The sequence below is a fragment of the Python bivittatus genome, unplaced genomic scaffold (assembly GCF_059951505.1).
Source record: "Python bivittatus isolate LINGU-HERP-01145 unplaced genomic scaffold, Pbiv_v1 ctg000840_np1212, whole genome shotgun sequence".
Lineage (NCBI taxonomy): Eukaryota > Metazoa > Chordata > Lepidosauria > Squamata > Pythonidae > Python > Python bivittatus.
The window spans coordinates 35476890-35496490 of record NW_028277113.1 but is presented as its reverse complement, the minus strand read 5'-3'; the positions used below and the strand labels follow the sequence as shown (position 1 = coordinate 35496490).

The window sequence follows — 19601 nt, the reverse complement described above, 5'->3', positions numbered from 1 at the left end:
TTAAGGTCACACTAACCTACAAAAAATAATGCCATTCTGTGAACAGGCATATGCTCTTCTACAAGTGCACAGTATTCAGATTCAAAGTAGAAAAGTTGCTTCAGATTTGGCTTGATCATCCTCACTGAATCTTTCAGTGGCACTTTAAAAGCTGGGTCTTTTCCTGGTCTCAAAGCATGCCAGAAAATATGCTACTGACAGATACAACAGGCATGTCCATGCCAAATCCTATATACGTTTCTCACTTTGGATCTGAATACCAGTACATTGCTATCATCTTAATTCAGGTACTGTACTAACTTACAGTATACATTACTCAATTGGGAAAGAAGCATGTATAGAGTTTCTAAATGAATAAATAATTAGTGTATTTTCAAACATTTTCTGCCAATAGCCCTCTTCATATATTAAATTCAATTCCCTTTTGGGCAGGAGCAATTTTAGCTACCCCAATATCCCAGCAGTCAAGACATAAATTATAGGTTGTAAGCCTAATTACAAATATTTGCTTATCATAAGCTGGCTGAATGTAAAAAATGGTGTAACAATTCAAACACCACATAAAATCATAATTAAGTTTCTTTAAAAGTAGTCAGGTCTAAATATAGCCCCTGGCTGAGATCACACAATCCATTATGCTATAATGTGCCTCACAGACATAAGAAGAGCCCCACTGAATTGGGCCAGTGGCCTGTCTAGTCCAGCACTCTTTGTTCCACCGTGTACAGTGACCAACCAGATGCATTAGAAAAGTTTGTAAACATGGAAAGGAGAGTGATAGTCCTCTACTGTTGTTGCTTCCTAGCAGATGATATTTTATATATCGGCCTATGATTCTGTTTCAGCTAGTAGTCGTATCAAGGCTCAGAAGACCTGCAGAAAATACCAGGGCTGTAAGCTATACTGGAAAATCAAAAACACCTCAGAGGAAGACATTCGCAATCTACTTTTGCTTTGTTGTTTTTGTTGCTGCTCTTACCAAGAAAACTATATGAATTCATCAGGAGTCAAGCTCAATTCAAAGACATCTTTACTTTATCTGAAATCCCAGAAGAAGCAAACAGCCAGCAAGAATAGTAGCCAGTGATGGAATGGTCTTCGATGAATCTGTCTTACCATTTTTAAATCTAAATCAGCCGTCAGGTCTGATGGCAGCAAATTCCACAGCTTAACAATAAGGCTTTGCAAAGTCTTTGAAAGAAAGGCTGCATAATACACATAAGCACATATGAAGCACTTATTCACAAATCATTAAAGAAGCCACAAGGTTTGCAAGGCTCATGCAGCTGCTTTGAAAGAGACAAAAGCAAAGCAAAGTGGTTATGTATGACCAAACATATGGAAATAGTCAAGAGCAGCTGCACAAGCCTTGCAAGCATTGCTTTAGCAATTTGAAAAGAGGTACTTTGTAAATATGTCCACGTGTTACGAAGCACCTCTTTAAAAGGCTTTTCACAGCTCTGATAATTATTCATTCTGTAAAACAGTCAGTATTGTCCACAGGGGGGACAAGGGAAGTTCAGACTGATGAAAGTCCCACCCCCTTTCTTCATATATTGTAATACTGGTCACATACCCAAAGAGGCAGAGCTTGCAGCATAACACTACAATTATTCTGACAAAAAGAGATCCTGTGGATGTGCTGAAAGTAGTATTTTGTTTTATTGGGATCAAACATCCTCCATAATTAGTTTCAATGGGTGATTCTGAGTTTTAACATCTCAAGAGAGAAAGAAAACTTTATACTGATCTACATTGGTTTGGTTGGTTTGGACTTTGCATAATTGAGAATCCACCTACTTTGATTTGTAAACTGTGTTTATTTGTTAACACCTTGTGTGAGCCCATAGTGTGGCTTATTCAACAAACCATAGTTAAAACACAGCCTTACAAAATATGAATCCAGCTTTCATCTCTTCATAGCAGAAGACTGAGCCTATACAACCCCTTCTGAATGGATAGTATAAAAATGCTGTAAAATAAATAAACAAGCAAGCAGAAATTTTAGACCTAGAGAAAGATCCTAATAAGACTTGTGTCTTATTAAAGATGCAGGGAAAATACCCTAGGGCATTAATACTGAAAGTAGACATGTAACCTGGCTATGTAATAATAATATACAATGATTATGAATGCATGAAACTTTTTTTTGGATAATTCTGGAACACATTTTGTTCTTCCTCTGGACCAATTCTGAAGGTGGTCCAACAATTTTCCAGAAGTAAATCTTCTGAAACAGAGAATGTTTTGAGGTGCTCCAGATATGGCTGTTTCAGGACCGGCCATTTTGAGAACACCACAACCCTCTTCCTATTCTGGAAGGCTTACTTCTCAAAAACTATTAGATCACCTCCAGCACAAATGGATCAGCATAGTCCAGAGGAAAGAAGTAGCATTTTGCTCATGTCAAACAATTAATAGTGACCGAATGAATAAACCATTTAGATCATTGTTAGATTTTACTGACACCTGAGCGACAGCATATGTTTTTAAGCAGCTCCAGTTCATTACCTGATATTATAAATTTATATCTAGCTCTGTGAGGCTGGGGGCATGGCTTTGATACATTAATTATAATGTATATTAATTATAATATCAGCACTGTTATTCCACAAGCTTTTATCCTACTCCTCTGCACAATTTAAACAGCCTATCTCAAATTCCTCACTTCTTAGTCTGTTAATAAGAAAGGTGATGGGGTAGAACTTGGGCATGTACCTAATTTCATACATGCCATTTCACATTAAGCTTATATATGCACATTTTTATCTAGTTTTAATCTTTGCAAAATGCAAGTAAATGTAATTCTAGATTGCCTCTGATTACACACAAAACAATTAACTATATGGAACAACAGAAGCAAATATGTGTAGCTTAGGGTTGAACTGTGGAGTCCTTGGGGTTCTCTGAGATACCAAGCTCAGAGAACCTCAAGGACTCCACTATATGGAACAATTTAATATAACCTGCATTTGTTCAAACACTCACTATATCAGTTCTGCAGTGCTCAATTATACACTTTTTATATTTCAACTACTGAGCAATAGAAAAATTAATGTTCAAAACTCTTTTGAATTGATGTTAACATTTTTTCCTATAACATTTTGCTTATCAAACATTAGAAAGCAATAAACTTTTACAATACCTTGGATTTCCCCTTAGTGCAGCATGATGAAGAGCATTAAATCCATTGTTATTTGTAATAGTAACATCTGCTCCGGCTTCCAGGAGGACTGCCAAAATATCATCACGCTTCTTACTTATTGCGTCATGAAGAGGTGTATCACCCTCAGAATCCTAAAAATAAATATTAGTCAATTTATATCAATTTCTTTCTCTCCCCACCACCTATCCATCTTCGAGAAAAAAATAGCTAGTTATGAAAAAATTACGTTGGTTTTAAGCTGAATAAATCTGCATTATTTTGAATTTTTAATTGAATTAATCTTAAATTAGCACAACAAAATAACAACATCCTCTTTGTAAATGCTAAGATGTCTTATAGCATGAAAGGCATCAGTGCAATGACGCTTCCCTCAAATCACAGAGACATTAAATTAGAGATGCAGGAAAAGAATTGCCCTAAAATATTTTAAGCTGACTCATTAATAACTTAATAACTTAAAACACAACTGATTTAATATATCTTTTATCACTGACTATACAAGCTAGTGTTGATATGGGTTACTGATGAACACTTTTGGCAAACAATCCCAACAGAAGGGGGGAAGGCTACTGTTTCAGGCCATAAACTGTAGAGGCAGCCTCAAGCCCAGAAACTATCAAAGACAGAACTACAGAAAGTATTCCTGGGTATGTTCTATCAATGCAGTAAGAATTATATACCTTTCAGAAAACAGAGAATGTCTTGAAAGCAATTTCAGAGACGGTTCGTTTGATGCTACTTTTTAGAAAGAATTGCCACTTTAGTAAGCCAACAAAAACAATTTAAAAAATCAAATTAATATACAACACAATAAATGTCTATAAAAATAGAACAGTGGTCCTAGTTTTTGCCCAACGCTGTCATATAATTCACCAATGGCAAATAATTGGGATTCAAATTGAACAGGTACGCACCTATAAATGCCTCAGGGTACAGTTCCATGCTTCCTTATCCTGGAATACTCATTTTTTCTACCAGGCAAGTGTTGGACAGTGTACCTCTTCAGCTATTGTATAATTTTACCATTCAAAAGGAGCCCATTATATCCCTGCACCTTGCAAAGTCTTTCAAGTCAAGGTAGTCCCTCAGCTTCTCTATGGCTCTCAAATTTGCTCCTTTGCAAAACTTACTATTATTGAAACCATTCAGAATAAGTTTATTTGAGCCATATTGATGGTTCCAAAAAGTGCCAAAAATGCCATCCTATGTGTAGAAACAGGTATCGTTTAGTTGGATGCTAGGGCATGGTTTCCTCTTCTTACATTCTGGTTAAAATTAATTCTACTTTCTATAGGTTTAGCCCCATTAGGATTCAGAGATTGCTTTAAATCATCATGGCTTAAAAAAGCCTTAGATAAAATTCAATTGTTGAGCTTCTCTATGGAAAGTCTGTGCTCATTAGGTTTTGATAATGCTAGAACCACCCTTAAACAGTGAATTTGGGATATAGATCTCCAAACAAATCTAAATAAGGTGCTACACCCCAATATTTCTCATTTTCTCTCAAAGGTGTTCATTCCAGCCTCCTATTTATCATCCATTACAATTTTGAAATTTTGTAAGGCTTTCACCTTAGCTAGCTGGATGCTTTGCCTTCAGCAGTCCTTTTTGGATGTTTTAAGGGCACTCTTATGCACCTTCAGTTGTATCCAACTGGTGATGGCTCAATGGAAACTCTAAGTCATATGCTACTGTACTGCTCCCTATATAAGGACTCTAGACAGACTGATCTTATATATCTGATCTTGGAGAAATTTCCAAGTAGGAAATGTGATTTCTATTTAAGGTTACCTCTTTCAGATAAGGACTCAAAAATATCTGCCCAAGTTACAATATGCTACACCATTACTTAAGTTTGGATTTTTTTATTATAGTATTTTATTTTTATTTATTTTGGTATTTTTATTCTTAATTATTTTAGACCCTATTATATTTACTGTTTTGATAGATAGATAGATAGATAGATAGATAGATAGATAGATAGATAGATAGATAGATAGATAGATAGATAATGCTGCTATTATTATTTTGACTGTATCTGGCCTTAGGGCTGTAATAAACTTGATGATTGATGATATAAAAATACACATTTTTAACTAACTAAAAATACTAAAACACAGTTTCCCCCTATCTACCCAAAAGAAAACCCAAAAAGATTCATTTAAAAATAAATTACCTGATATAAGAATGAAGTAAGAGGTTTGCTGAATTTGGCTAACAGCACATCTAGTTCAGCATTCTGTGTCACATAGTGACTTATCAGATGCATTCAGAAAATTCAGAGACATGGACAATAGCTGTTAATCCCTGGCAACTGGTATTTGAGGTATGCTGCATAATTCTGGAGGTAATGAGCAGCCATCATACAGGTCACTATTGACAGCCTGATCTTTGATGAATTTCTCCAGTCCCTTTTGACAAACATCTATAATGATGGTCATCACCATGTTGGATGTTAGCAAAGGCAGGTATAACAGTAACAGGCCAACACTATCACAAAACTAAAGGTCCATAAAAGCATTCTTGGCCATATGAAGCATAGCTAGTATTTCCATACTGCAAACCTGAACTTTCCAATGGAGTGCTTTTCCATCTAGAAGATACTTATTCCTCAGACTTTATAGCAACCAAAACCATTGCTCTTAGTTTGTTCATCCACATCACATCCAGTCCATCATCACCTTCAGTGTATTCAGTGCTTCTATACATCCTGATAGGAGTGAGGGAAAGCTGAACACTACCCTGTTCTGACATTGCACTCCAAATTGTAACTTGGAGGCTAACCCATATTTCAAAGTTATGAACATATGAAAAAAATGCTCAAATTGTGTTCATAGGAGAAAGAAAGAAAGAAAGAAAGAAAGAAAGAAAGAAAGAAAGAAAGAAAGAAAGAAAGAAAGAAAGAAAGAAAGAAAGAAAGAAAGAAAGAAAGAAAGAAAGTAAACAGCAAGTTAAATTACCTGGAGACTAGGATGGCAACCAAAGTCCAGTAATGTCTTCACAACTTGGAGATGACCTTTATTCACAGCAATATGAAGTGGCGTCTGTCTACGTTTATTGCGAGCATTGAGATCTGCACTGCCTCTATGTAAAACTTCTATCACAGCTCCTTCATCACCAAAGGCTGCATGATGAACAGCCCTGTCTCCATCTTTGTCCTAAATAATTAATATTCAGCTGAATAACATTTTTGTTCTACAATTTAGTGGGAGACTTTTAAATTGTTGTATATAATTAATAAAAGGATGCAATGACATCAAGTATCATTAGTAGATGATGTGTGTGTATAGTTCACATTGAGACATAAATAGAATTCACATGTAAAATAGCTACTTTTTTTTTTTGCTGTTAAATATTTGTTACAGGTCACAGTCAGATGTTTACAAGAGTGGAATATCACTTATAAACTGTTGTACTACAGATAGTCCTCAACTTACAACCATTCGTTCAACGACCATTCAAAGTTACGAATGCACTGAAAAAACTGACTTATGAACGGTGCCTGAAGTTATGGCCATTGCAGCATCCCTGCAGTCACGTGATCAGAATTCAGGTGCTTGACAGCCTACCCACACTTACAACCGCAGAAGTATTTCAACACCTGCCTATCTCCCCCCATCTATGCCCTCTTGGCCCCCTGCCTCCCTGCACTCCACTGCCCCAGCCAACCTTCACCATCTTCTTGCTCCAAAAAGCCCTTTTCAAAAAGCTCCTTTGTAAAAAACTCCTGGGCAGGTCTGGGCTGGGCTTTTGGCTTTTTTTTTTTTTTTTTTTTGCAGTGCAAAGCAAAACCCAGCCCAGCCTGCCCAGGAACTTTTTGCAAAAGGGCATTTTGGCATGCTGCACTCCAGGAGCTTTTTGCAAAGGGGTGTTTTGATGCACCGTGCTCCAGGAGCTTTTTGCAAAGGGGCTTTTTGCAAAAAGGCTTTTTGGAGCAAGAAGATGGCAGTGGGGCGGTGGAGTGCAGGGAGGCAGGGATCTCCAAGTGCACGGTGAAGAGAGCAACTGCAGCTGGGACTGGGCTGGAGTGGCTGCAGCTTCCTGGGGCGTGGCAAGCAGCCCCGAAGCTGTGCGGTTCTGCAGGGTGAAGGGCAGCCAGAAAGGCAGAGATGGGGGGGAGATAGGCAGGTGAGGGGAGTTGGAGGGAGTCCCTTACCTTACGGAGGCTCAGGCTGAGGGGAATCAAGCCCGGAATGGCTTGGATCAGGGTGGGCACTCACTTAACGACCCACGATTCTCAGTTAACAACCCCAACCAGGACTGCCGGGATTGCAGTTGCTAAGTGATGCAGACATGTAACTCTTCCTTTATGGCCGCATTGCTTAGCAATGGAACTTCCAGTCCCAATTGTGGCCATAAGTCGAGGACTAGCTGTAATGCAAAGAACCATGGTGCTGCAGTAGCATAATCTGCAAAATCACAACTTTCTTCTCCTTTATATGTAAATATCTATTGATCCTGATTCGGTAAAATATATCACCATTGTTAACTGGTTAACTAGTTGAGTGAGTATACCTGCATTTTATTGTCCTGACTTTATTTTATATGAGGGAATTATTTTCTTCTTAAAAGTATGAAATATAGTGGTACCTTGGGTTACGAATGCCTCTGCTTACGAACGTTTTGGGTTGCAACCAGCTCCGGCCGCAAAAATTTACCTCGGTTTGCGAACTCCACCTCGGGGTACGAACCGGATCTGTGGCCATTTTTCCGCCTGTGCCACGTGGTCCGCGGCCATTTTTCCGCCCATGCCACGTGGTCCACGGCCGTTTTTCCACCCTGCCATGCGGTCCGCAGCCATTTTTCCGCCCTGCTGCGCGGTCCGCGGCCGTTTTTCCGCCCGTGCCACGTGGTCCGCGACCGTTTTTCTCCCCTGCCGCACGGTCCGCGGCCATTTTTCCGCCCTGCCACGTGGTCCGCGGCCATTTTTCCGCCCTTGACGCGTGGTCCGCGGACGCCGGAACGGATTAACGGTAATTACATTGAACCTTATGGGAAAATTTGCTTCGGGTTGTGAACAAATCGGGTTGCCACCAGAGTCACGGATTCATAACCCGAGGTACCACTGTATTTGAATAATCCCACAACAAGACCATTGGTTATTATCAAAGGTAAACCAAATGAATGGAACCTGTTCAATGAACTGGTTAAATAATTACAATAAAAGCAATAAAAGAAACATTATCAATGTTATCCTTACAAACAACAATCCATGCCAATATTAAGCATTTTTATGTTTAAAAATATTAATTAATATATATATATAACTAATATATGATAAATATATTCTACTAGTACTAAGCTAAACATTTAAATTTTAAGATACCTCTGCTTCTACATCCACATTCTGTTTCAGAAGCAACTTCAGAATGTCAACATGTCCATTCTGACTTGCAGCTTGCATAGCTGTGTGTCCTGCACACTGTCCATTCACCTGAAATATAATGTTAATCATATCAAGGAAGTTTAAAATTAAACATTAATTATATACCCATGCTCATTAATAGCACTATAATGTCAAGAAGAAAAAAAAGTTAAAATAGGTTATATAACATACTTTACATTTTAAAAATGTCTTTGGAGATCTGATCAATTGTCTTTCCACACTATCTTTAATTTACTAAGTATAATAAATAAGGAACTATATCTTATGTCTATTAAAAGTTTTTAGATTTATGCATGCTGCCATAAACTATGAAAGAAAGGCAGAATACAAACACATTAATTAATGAATTAAGTACTGCAATGTTAGTTTTAAAAAAATGAATGGAAAAATTATCTGGGTGGCAAGGTGAGGACAATTTGATAAGATTGGATTAATTACCTGTTTCCCAAAACCTTATCTTTATATCACTCCAAATAATAATTATTCAGACTATATTATAATTTAAACATCTTAGGAGGCAAACTTTGGAAGCATCTGAAGCAAAACAGTGCATTAAAAAAAAGCAATGAACCAAATGTTGAAGTGGGTAGGTTCTCTTACTTTCAAGCATACTATAATTAACTTCCTATTTGCAGCAGCATTTCTGAAAGAAAAGTCTATCTTTGTTTTGACTTCAAAGTGTTGTCTTTCCAAGAACCTCTAATTATTGATCAGAAACTCTTACTTCCTTTTATATATTAGGAATTACATATTTAAATGCTCACATCTACATCAGGTCTCTTAAGCAAATCTTCCACTTTGGCTACATCTCCATTAGCAGCTGCTTTAACCAGTTCTTCATTAAGATCCCCAGATTCTTGAGTTTCAAATAATTTCTTCAACAACTGGGACAATCTCTCTGTGAATATTAAATGAAGCAATTAAATTTTACCATGTGTATAGTATCTGAATTTAGTGTTACATTTGAACAAAGTATTTTTTACTTAAGTAATATCACAATATTCCAAACTGCTTTACTATTTGCTATTTGCCTAGATCGTGATCGCATACACAAAAGCAGCAAGCATTTCCTACAATGGAAACATTATGGTGAAGCAGATATCCATGAGTCTACCAAAAGCAAACTTAAATGTTATTTATCATCTGCCAGATTATGAAGATTAGAAAAATTACTCCTGTCTCAGACAGGAGGCATGGCCAAGGAACATATAATATTGCCAGGGGGGTGGGGGAAGTAAAGTTACATAAATCTGTGAGGAATAAAAATGAACAAAGTGGCCACAGAAGGTAGGAAATATTAAGCTAAAACACTTCATCATTTGAACAACTAGACTAGGAGTAATGTGGCTGAATAGAAATTGATGGGGCCAGAAGAACAGGGAGAGGAGTTGGCAACAAAAGAGAAGAGTGCATGCTGAGTATGAATACAGGTAGTCCTTGATAAGTGACCACAACTGGGACTGGCAACTTGGTCGTTAACTGAAGTGGTCGCTAAGTGAAACTGTCACTGTGCTTATAACCTTGCTTCAGCTTTCCCTTTTTTTTTTAGATTTTTTTATCCCACTTTTATTATTTTTATAAATAACTCAAGGTGGTGAACATACTTAATATTCCCTCCCTCTCCTATTTTCCCCACAACAACAATCCTGTGAGGTGAGTTGGGCTGAGAGAGAGTGACTGGCCCAAAATCACCCAGCTGGCTTTCATGCCTAAGGCAGGACTAGAACTCACAGTCTCCTGCTTTCTAGCCTGGTGCCTCAACCACTAGACCAAACTTTTTTTACAGACCTGCAAAGGTTGTAAATGAGAGGATTGGTTGCAACGTTACTTTTTCATCACTGTTGTAACTACGAATGGTCGCTAAATGAGGCAGCCACTAAACAAAGACTACCTGTAGTGCATTAAGAAAGAATCTTAACCTTCTTACAGACATGAAACAGAAAACAGAAATATAAGAGCACAATGACTACAGGAGTGGAGAAGAGCCTTCTCAAACCAAACTCTCTCCAGAAAGAGCATACAGAACAAAATAAAGGAATGGTTTAGCACATAAGAAGAACGGAAGGAGATAACTGAGAGGATACCAGAGGCACAGCAGTTTAGGTACAGAATTGCAAGAAAGAGAGAGACACCACCAGAATTAAACACTATATGGATATTTCTCATAAAACAAGACACCCTCTTCTCAGCCTGATCCAACCCTCATCCAATCACTTAGGATTTAAACAAGATGTTCATAGTGCCCTCTTTTAGAAAGGGGAGGGGAAAAAATCAAGCCATGAACAATCCTGAATTCTTCGTTTGTGCAAGAAAAAGTTACTGTTAAATATATGAAAAAGTACTGTTGACTGTTTATGACTATGTTTCATTTATTTATCAAATCTATATAGGTACATAATTGTTCATAATTATGAATTAAAGACTCTTATTTGGGTCTCATCCAGCTTTTCTTTTCTCCCTCCTCAGTTCACAATTACATTTTTCAAGTTTTTCTGCTGCTTACTGAAACAAGCATTTAAAAATAATTTCCCCATACTATTTAATTGAATTAATAGTTATGATTTTTCAAGAAGAAATATATATGCTAAAGATTTGGAAAAAGCATGTCTATGGATGACATGTTTTCAGAATCATTTAGGAACATCCATATTTAGCTTTTGGAAGAACCTATCAAACAAGGAATAAACTACTAAATTTTGCCACATAATCTTTTTATACCCAAACTCTAATACCATGAATACTGTAAAGGGCTTTCTGCAATGCTTTCATACCATTTTCAGCCTTGGTCATTTGCTTACAACATAGTGATAGCTTGGATAATTTCTAGAAAATGATCCAAATTAAACAACTTTAATATTTAGTATTATACAGTTTTCAAATGTTTATCTAATTTGGAAATGGAATGCAGTCATCAAATATTATGTCCATGATTTCTATACACTCAGGAATAGGAAAGGGGAAACATTTTAATACAAACTTATTTAATTTTATTTTGTAAACCAATAGCAGAAAGTATGCATCACCCTTTTGTAAGGCCTTAAACAGCCTGTTTTCTTCCCCTGGGCTTAGGAGATGAGCCATTCTGGTAAATGGTTTTAGAATGAGAACATGCTGCAATTGGCCCCAGCTGTGCTGTATTGTGTTGTGTTTCTGTGGCTTTTATGTTCATTGGTTCATTTTGTTCCATGTTTAATTATCTGTTAATTGACCAAGGTTGCAATTTGTGAGTTGGGAGGTCATGTAAATTGATTAAATAAATAAATAACGTCACAATTCATGTATCTAGCAAAACATTCAAAAGTAGGCAACACTGTATATTTTAGAACTATTCTAAATTAAGAATGAAAGTGTTCTTAAAAGTGAGCAATAAAATTTCAAAACTAAGCAACAAAACTGACTTCAAAATTTCAATTCAAGTAGAACGTATGAGCTTCTAACTTACCACCAGATGCATTGCTTATAGCAGAGCCTGCGGATGCTACTTTTGACACAGCAGCGGGATTATACGTCCAAGAAGTTCCACAAACCTCTACTTTTAAGTCACTATCTGAGTAGATCTGCTGGACCCTTCCAACTTTACCTAAAGTCTAGATTGAGGAAACCTAGTATTATTTATAAATTCAACCATATTATATGGATACTTTATTCTATATTTCAATAAAGCTCTGTGAATGTTGACTTAACAATGAATTACTGCAGATCAATCACTGCTATATAAAAAATTAAGTTTATTTCTATTATGATTTCAGTAAAATATTCTTAATATTTTTCAACAGATTCAAGAATTAAATAGTTCCACTCATTTTGATCTTTACATTTTTAAGATAACTAAAAAATTATTTCTAAGATTATTGTACAAATGTCTAAACCTAGAGGATAAAAAGAGAGGTGGACTGGTTGGGAGGATGACTGTTGTGATTCGCATTAAATTATATTAAGTATTCAATATTCATATTCAATAATGTATATCCCTAAAAACTAGGTGGACTTAACTTTTCCATCAAGCTTCATTCCAAGTTCATTACTGCCCCTTACTTATGTCATAATGGTAACTGTTGGAGTAAACCATCCAAGCAGAAAGTCACTTCCTCCCCTTTGGGTTGATTATATATAGTAATGAATAGGATTTATCCAGAAAGAGAAACTTATATCAAATGAATATAAATTTACATAATTCTCTAAAATTTCACTGTCATTTCCCTTCAGCCCTGAAATAAACTAATCCACATTTTAATTTGAAATGACACAATAACAAAGATATTTATATAAACTTACAGGAAGCATTGCTTCAGCCCATTCACCATGTCCTCTTTGAAGCAGCTTAATTCTTTCTAAGTCATAACAAACTTGGACAAGATCACCCACTTGAAATTGTGAAGTACCACCTTCAGCACCTTGTACAGCATCTCCACTTCGGACAACATTGGCTTTAGTAAGAACAGCAGGGTTAAAGGTCCATCTAAAAAGTAACAATAACTTAAAATATTATTATGGCAAGTGATTTTATAGTTTTATGAAAATATAACTGAATAGTTCACTGTTGCTCAGTTTTGCCCCACATTTGCAAAAAATGCTTGATTCTGAAATAATGCATTAATGCTTTCAGGGTGAAGACTATTAGCTAAAATGAGAATGATTCAATTTTTTTTTTTTAATCAAGTAATTTAAGGGCAATCCAGTAATTTGCAAGCCAATTACATTAAGGCTTATTCGGAGTAAATTGGCTGATAAACTGGTAAATATCAAGTATGTAGTAGAATAAATCTTACTGAAGAAGAATCACCATAGTTCTCAAAGAATCACCATAGTTCTCTTACCTCGCTACAGATCTTTCAAAACATTACTAACTATGCAGTTAGGGTGAGCTGACAGATATAGTTTATTTGAACATTCAAAAAACTTTTGACAGCTTTTACTAAAGCAAACTTAATAGTCATGGACAAAAGGCAAAGCTTGTTTCATAAGATGTTAGTTGTTTCAGAAGAGAGAGCACAGGGTAGGAATAAATAAACAAACTGATGGATCTAGGAAACAGAACTGGTGCTTTAAAAATTTGTATTTGAACTGAAATTAATTTGCATATCTATCAATGAAATAGCTGTCTGCTGACAATACTACATACCAAGATGATGATGATAATAATAATAATAATAATAATAATAATAATAATAATAGCAGCAGCAGCAGCAGCAAAAGCAGAAGCAGAAGCAGCAGCCACAGCAGCAGCAAAGGTATAAAGGAATGTAGAGATGGACTTGGTAAAAGAATGAATGAACCAATAAGGGAGGAGAAACAGCAACTCAATCCTGGAAAATAGGAAAACATGAGAAAGAAGCTCAAAATAATCCTGCCTCAATTTTGTTGGGTATAAAATAGGGCTGAAAGAATATTTGATAGGCTTTTAAGATTCTGTTATTATACCCTATAACAATAAAGTAGCATTTCTGAAATTACTATGGTGTCTGTTTCCAGACCTAGCCTATCTCAAAGGCCTGAACAAAAAAGCTCCAAGAGTGTGTCAAACTTGGAGAATGCAAATTAAAATAGCAAATATATTTCAATATAAGCTAGAGAGAAAACAGTATCATAACTTTATACCCGCATATACGAACAGAAAAAATAGCATCTTAGGTTGTAGTGACTGATTAGCAAAGGAATCTTAAGCCATAAAACACAGCTGAGAGAACACTGACTCAGTGTGTGGCAATTGTGAAAAAAGATAAATCCATGTTAAGTATTAGAAGTATTCTCTGAATTCAAAGTAGTCTGTTCCAATTTTAAAGAAGTGTTACAGCTCTGTTTTGACCTTACCAGAGCTGTTTGAAGCTCACTGTTTGAGCTTGGACCATTTCTAGCAAAATTGCTGTGAGCTCAAAACAAATTGTTTCAAACCTGAAACAATTGTCTGAACTCAGAAAAGTGTCCTATTGAAAATATTTTGCACATCTCATCTAACGATAATTAAGAAAAAGATTTAAAAATATATAACTGACAATATCATGATCCTGCAAAATGTGCAGGAAGAAAAAAGCCAAAACAAAATTTTCTAGTAATGAAAGTTTGACAAACCAATTGCCCAGAGGCATGGTGGGCTTCTCTTCACTGGATGTGTTCAAACAGAAGCAAGAGAGCCATTTGGTAGAATTAGATTAATTTGGATTTCTGCATGAAGCAGGAAGTTGGAATCAGGGACCTAAATGGCCCCTTCCAGCTCCATGATGAAGACACTGGAGCATCTTCCTTTTGAGGAAAGGTCAGAAACATGGAAATTAAGCAGGTTACTGTAGTATGTTGTAAAGAAAATAGGCAGAAAGAAAAAAATTGCTTTCTCTCATAATAGTGGAAGCCAGCGTCATCCCTTGAAGCTAAATGGGAAAGATTTTAAGAAAAACACAAAGTAACTATATAATTCAATGGCATAATATGACCCATAGGCATCTATTTGGCCACTATAGAAAACAGGATGTTGGATAAACCTTTGATCTGATTCAATATGTATTTTAATTTAGTCTCATATTTGAAATAAAATACTGCTCATATATGCTAATTTTTAAAAATGTAGTCATAAATCTGTTTTTTAAGTGTTCTAGGCAAAAAGTCTAAGGTTCTAGAAAAATGCTTGTTTATTTTATGTAATGTGATCCCAACAAAGACTTGTTTATGCATAGACAGAGGAGAATTAATTGTACAAAGAGTTAAGAACAGGGCTTCTAACAGTTTCCCGCAAAAGTCTTTGTGTACCTAATGCCTGTTAGTTAATGAACTGCACAAATTTTGTGGCTGAAGCTATCGAAGTTTTTAGACTATAGCAGGAAACAGAAGTACACTAGATATGTCTTAAACAAATACAATTTGGAGGGGGGGTAGTTTTCTTTATAAAAATGTTTGGAAATGAATGAAAATACTATTCTAATTGGAACAGTTGGTTTAAGTAGTACTCTTGACTAAAACCAACCTTTCTTTGTCATACTGTTAAAGAAGTTCTAAACTAAATGTTTTAAACAGGCACTGTGTCAAAGTAATCAGCAAATGTATAAAACTTTACAAAAAAAGAAATAATCTTTATTGTATTATGCAACATATATAAAGCAAAATTAATGAACATGGTATTGATATTTATAATTCTGTCGCAAGAAATAAAGAAATGGGGTGAATGACACAGAATGCAGAAATAATGGAGAATGTAAGAAGATATTTCTGTGCTATATTAACTATTAGGTCCTGAGAATTCTATTTGAAGTTTTACTTTATATTATATAATTTGTTTATAGAAACAAATCAAAAGAAATAAATTACTAATATGTCCTTTATCTTATATGTTATAGTATTTTGACATGTCTAAAGCAAAAGTAATGCCAATTACTCACGGACTATAGATTTTCAAGCTGCTATTTATTGCTGGAATCATTTCTGGGTAACACTATGCAGGACAATGAATATGAAGCAAAGCTAACAAAATGTCAGCACTTTTATTGTTGCACATGGCATTTACCTGAAAGTCACTTTACCAATATGGATTAATGTTTCCATTCTTGTTTGGACATCTTGTATGATTCAACAGTAAATTTAAATCACTAATTGAACACTTGCATAGTAAGAAAGATTTGCTTTATAAAAATTAAATTAATATACCTATTCCCACTTGGATACTGTACAACAATGTCATGATCTTCATCTATACCACAAACTGTGCCAGTAGTTGTTAAGGTTTCAAACATTCCATCAGTCCATCCTCCATGACCATGTTGTAATGACTGAACAATTTCTAAGTCAAGATCAATGTTCACTAGATCACCAATCTGTAAACCACCAGGATTTCGGTTGCCATTCTGTTCACCTAAAGTTAGAATTTAAAGAGAATGTATGTTTTGGAAATTTCATTCACAAATAAAAAATACATAATTTATAATTATATTAAAGGATATGTTGCTGTTTTAGCAGTCTAATCCTATTAATGTGGAAACACAGCAGCATTACATAACTACAAGTGCAATCAGGTAATAGTATTATCACTTCATTTAACAAAGTTATGTAATTATAGTCTAGAAAAATATGATAGATATTAAGTAAAATGCTCTGTGAGGGACAAATAATATTCTATCCTTCCATACATGATTGCTGTAAAGGATTCTGATTCTACAGTGGAAGAAGACAAACTAAACCTGCCTGATGACCCTGGAGGGGGAAGGACATAGATAACAAAAATCAGGTTCCTCTCCTTTCCTTGGTGTGAAGGGAATCAATATACTGGCACAATAAAGGAAACTGTTTGTTAGAAGGTGCTAGCATCAGTGGGCAGGCTTGGAGCCTCCTTAAAGAAGTAAAATTTAGAGGCTCCAGCTCAGCCCATAGTAAGATCACCCCACTTTCTTATCACATGCTACATTCTGGCTGTTAAGGTCATGTTATAATTGACATTGCTTTTCTAATTCTTATATATCATTTCAGAGGGTATATAACCTATAACCTTGGGACCTTGGGGCTCTTCTGCATTCCTTGGCAAGGAGCCCAGCGATCACTATATTTGTGCATGCCAATAAACAATACTCACTTGTAGCATCTATCTCCAAGTATTATGGTCCTTCCATAAGCAGGCATTTTTCCTACAACCATTCTCATTAATGTCATCAATCACCTACCAGATTGCATACACACATGTCCCTTTAGTTTTATACACTAGTTATACATCAGAATTCAGATTCTGTATCTTCTAACTTACCAAGCACAGGACAGTGGTCTCGATAGAAGGATCCTCCTTTTGAATCCTGGACACATTTAAGGTCTGACTAGAAGAAATAAAAAGTCATACAGAGAACTTAACACAGAACTAATATATGCATTATAACAATTTTGTGAGATAATATTTATTATCACTTGATAAATGGTACCTTTAAAGCTTTTCTTCAGTAATTCATAAGGAAATATTAGATTATGGTACTTTGCCACACAGGTTAAGAGTATTCTAAACTATAGATACTATCTGGTAAATAGGCACTGGTTTTAAGTGGGCATTCATACTTTACCATTAGGACACTGCAAAGTTAGTACATGTAGTAGATGTAAGTTTGATTATTTTAAGTGGGGCTTCTTAGCAGTATAAACATGTAAGGAATTGTAGCATAACTGCGCTACCTCTTCCCCATTTGTTTTATAGTTCATGGCAAACAAACAAACAAAAAGATTAGGCAACTCTGCCATTTACTCTGTAGTAAATCTATAGAAACTATTTGGAAAAGGACCACTAATTTCAAATTAACACTCAAGCTTTGCAATTATAACTCAGGATCATTAAAACTCCTGGTTAATAGGGATATGATTACCAATATTTTCATTTCTTTCTCATTTTAATCATACCAGGTTCCTTCTCAACAAATAGAAGGCCTTGTCCAACTCATGCATATTCATCCCTTATAAAACCAGTGATGATGCTGAAACAGACAACAATTTCCCCAAACATTTGGGAACTTGTATGTTTTCAAAGTCAAATAAAATGCATAAAAATAAGGCAACCTTACAAACATATATAGACAAATTCTTGAAAGAGTACCTCCAATTAATATACCTAGCAACAAATTCTAATGCTTTTCCTCTTTCCTAATAGTTGTTCTTGCCATGCCTAATCCAAATAGCAGCCATCTGGTTCTATCTCTGAAGCAATTCCCATTGGGCAAAGGTCATTCAAGGCATATACACTAAAGTATGAAGCAAACAGGAGGAGAACTGGGCTTTAATTCATATCAACTGAAACTCAGGGAACAAACAAAGGGACAGGTGGTATATATACCAACCATGTGCTACTACAAAGATCTCTGTTTCTTTATTATCAGGAGAAAAAAGCCCCCAAAAAGTGACTGGCAGATGCAGGATGAAAAGAATAATATCTTATCCTCTGAATAATATAAATGTATCATACAACAATCTTAAAAATGGAAGACCAGTAACTGATATTTCCAAAAGTCATAACCATACCATACCAGATAGAACCTCTGCATTTGCACATTCACACCCTGTAATTTTGTGACAGGGGTAAAGAAAAAGAATCAAAGCATGGGAGGAAAATATATACGCACAGGGCAAATCATTAGGCTATTTTTAATACTAAACTATAGTTATGTTTGAGCATGCAACACCATGAATTTTGGATGCAAAACTTTTTTCAAAATGATTTTAAAATCAATGAAGTGCCTTTGCTGATTATGTTCTGTTTGTGTTGCAATACTAACATGACAGGAATAAAAGCATATTTATAATTATCCATAATTTTGAACAAAGTACATTTTCCCAGTAAAAAAAAAAAAAAAGGAGCCAACATTTGCATCACAGCATTTTATTTCCAAACAGAAAATGGAAAGAACTTGCATCTTGATTAGGATATACTGCCAATTTGTATAAAGACAATAGACTGCAATAAAACCGATTTTCATAAGAAAAGAATAATAATTTTACTAATGCTAAAAATGCCCATTAATCATAAAACTGTACCAAGTATCTTCATGTTATATAATACATAAAAGAAAATTAATTTAATTCTTCATTTAAGCAAAGAGGCATATATACATTTCTGTCTATCTAAAACACACACACACGCATGCACACTTGAAATAAAACAAAAGAAAATGTTAACTGTAGTGATTATGCCCTAACATCACTGAAACCAAAATTAGAAGTTTATTACTCAAGCAAGAAAATTAAATTCCACAATGCATTAATGTATCATGAATAATACAAACATTTAACAACATAAAGGATGGAAATAAACACAGAATTGTATTACAACAATCTCTACAATTAAACATATTAGCTGTATTTTATAGAAATAAGTCATCTATTTAAAAAAGGAAACTACAAATGCAGAGACAGAAGCCAGCTTAAAAATTAGTCTGCATGTTTAATAAACTGAGATCAGACTTCTGCATATGTATTAGTTATCCCTACAGCTGTAGGAACAATGAAGTGCCAAATAGAATGCAAACTGACAGAAGGAGAATAATAGCACAGGACAGGCCATTTTTACTACTTCATCATGAAATACTTTTGTTCTTTATATTG

General features: G+C 35.3%; 2 protein-coding genes across 6 annotated transcripts in view; one reads left to right on the top strand and one right to left on the bottom strand.

Annotated features, from left to right (window-relative positions):
• Positions 1-19601, top strand: part of LOC112540356 (uncharacterized) — a 154467-nt gene that overhangs the window by 119917 nt on the left and 14949 nt on the right. For 2 of the 4 annotated variants that reach the window (XR_015794147.1, XR_015794155.1), the window contains one exon: positions 6004-6142. The exons of the other annotated variants lie outside the window; for them this stretch is intronic. The gene's annotated coding sequence lies outside the window, so the exon portion shown is untranslated. Of the gene's footprint in view, positions 1-6003; positions 6143-19601 lie in introns of those variants that run through there. 4 annotated transcript variants of the gene reach the window in all.
• MIB1 (MIB E3 ubiquitin protein ligase 1) overlaps positions 1-19601 on the bottom strand; it is a 53722-nt gene that overhangs the window by 25768 nt on the left and 8353 nt on the right. For both annotated transcript variants that reach the window (XM_088131070.1, XM_007425668.4), the window contains exons 5-12: positions 17272-17338; positions 16185-16389; positions 12828-13011; positions 11995-12139; positions 9317-9450; positions 8493-8600; positions 6127-6324; positions 3146-3297 (exon numbers count right to left, since the gene is read on the bottom strand). In XM_088131070.1, the coding sequence (XP_087987196.1) occupies positions 3146-3297; positions 6127-6324; positions 8493-8600; positions 9317-9450; positions 11995-12139; positions 12828-13011; positions 16185-16389; positions 17272-17338 (1193 nt within the window). The remainder of the gene's footprint in view (positions 1-3145; positions 3298-6126; positions 6325-8492; positions 8601-9316; positions 9451-11994; positions 12140-12827; positions 13012-16184; positions 16390-17271; positions 17339-19601) is intronic.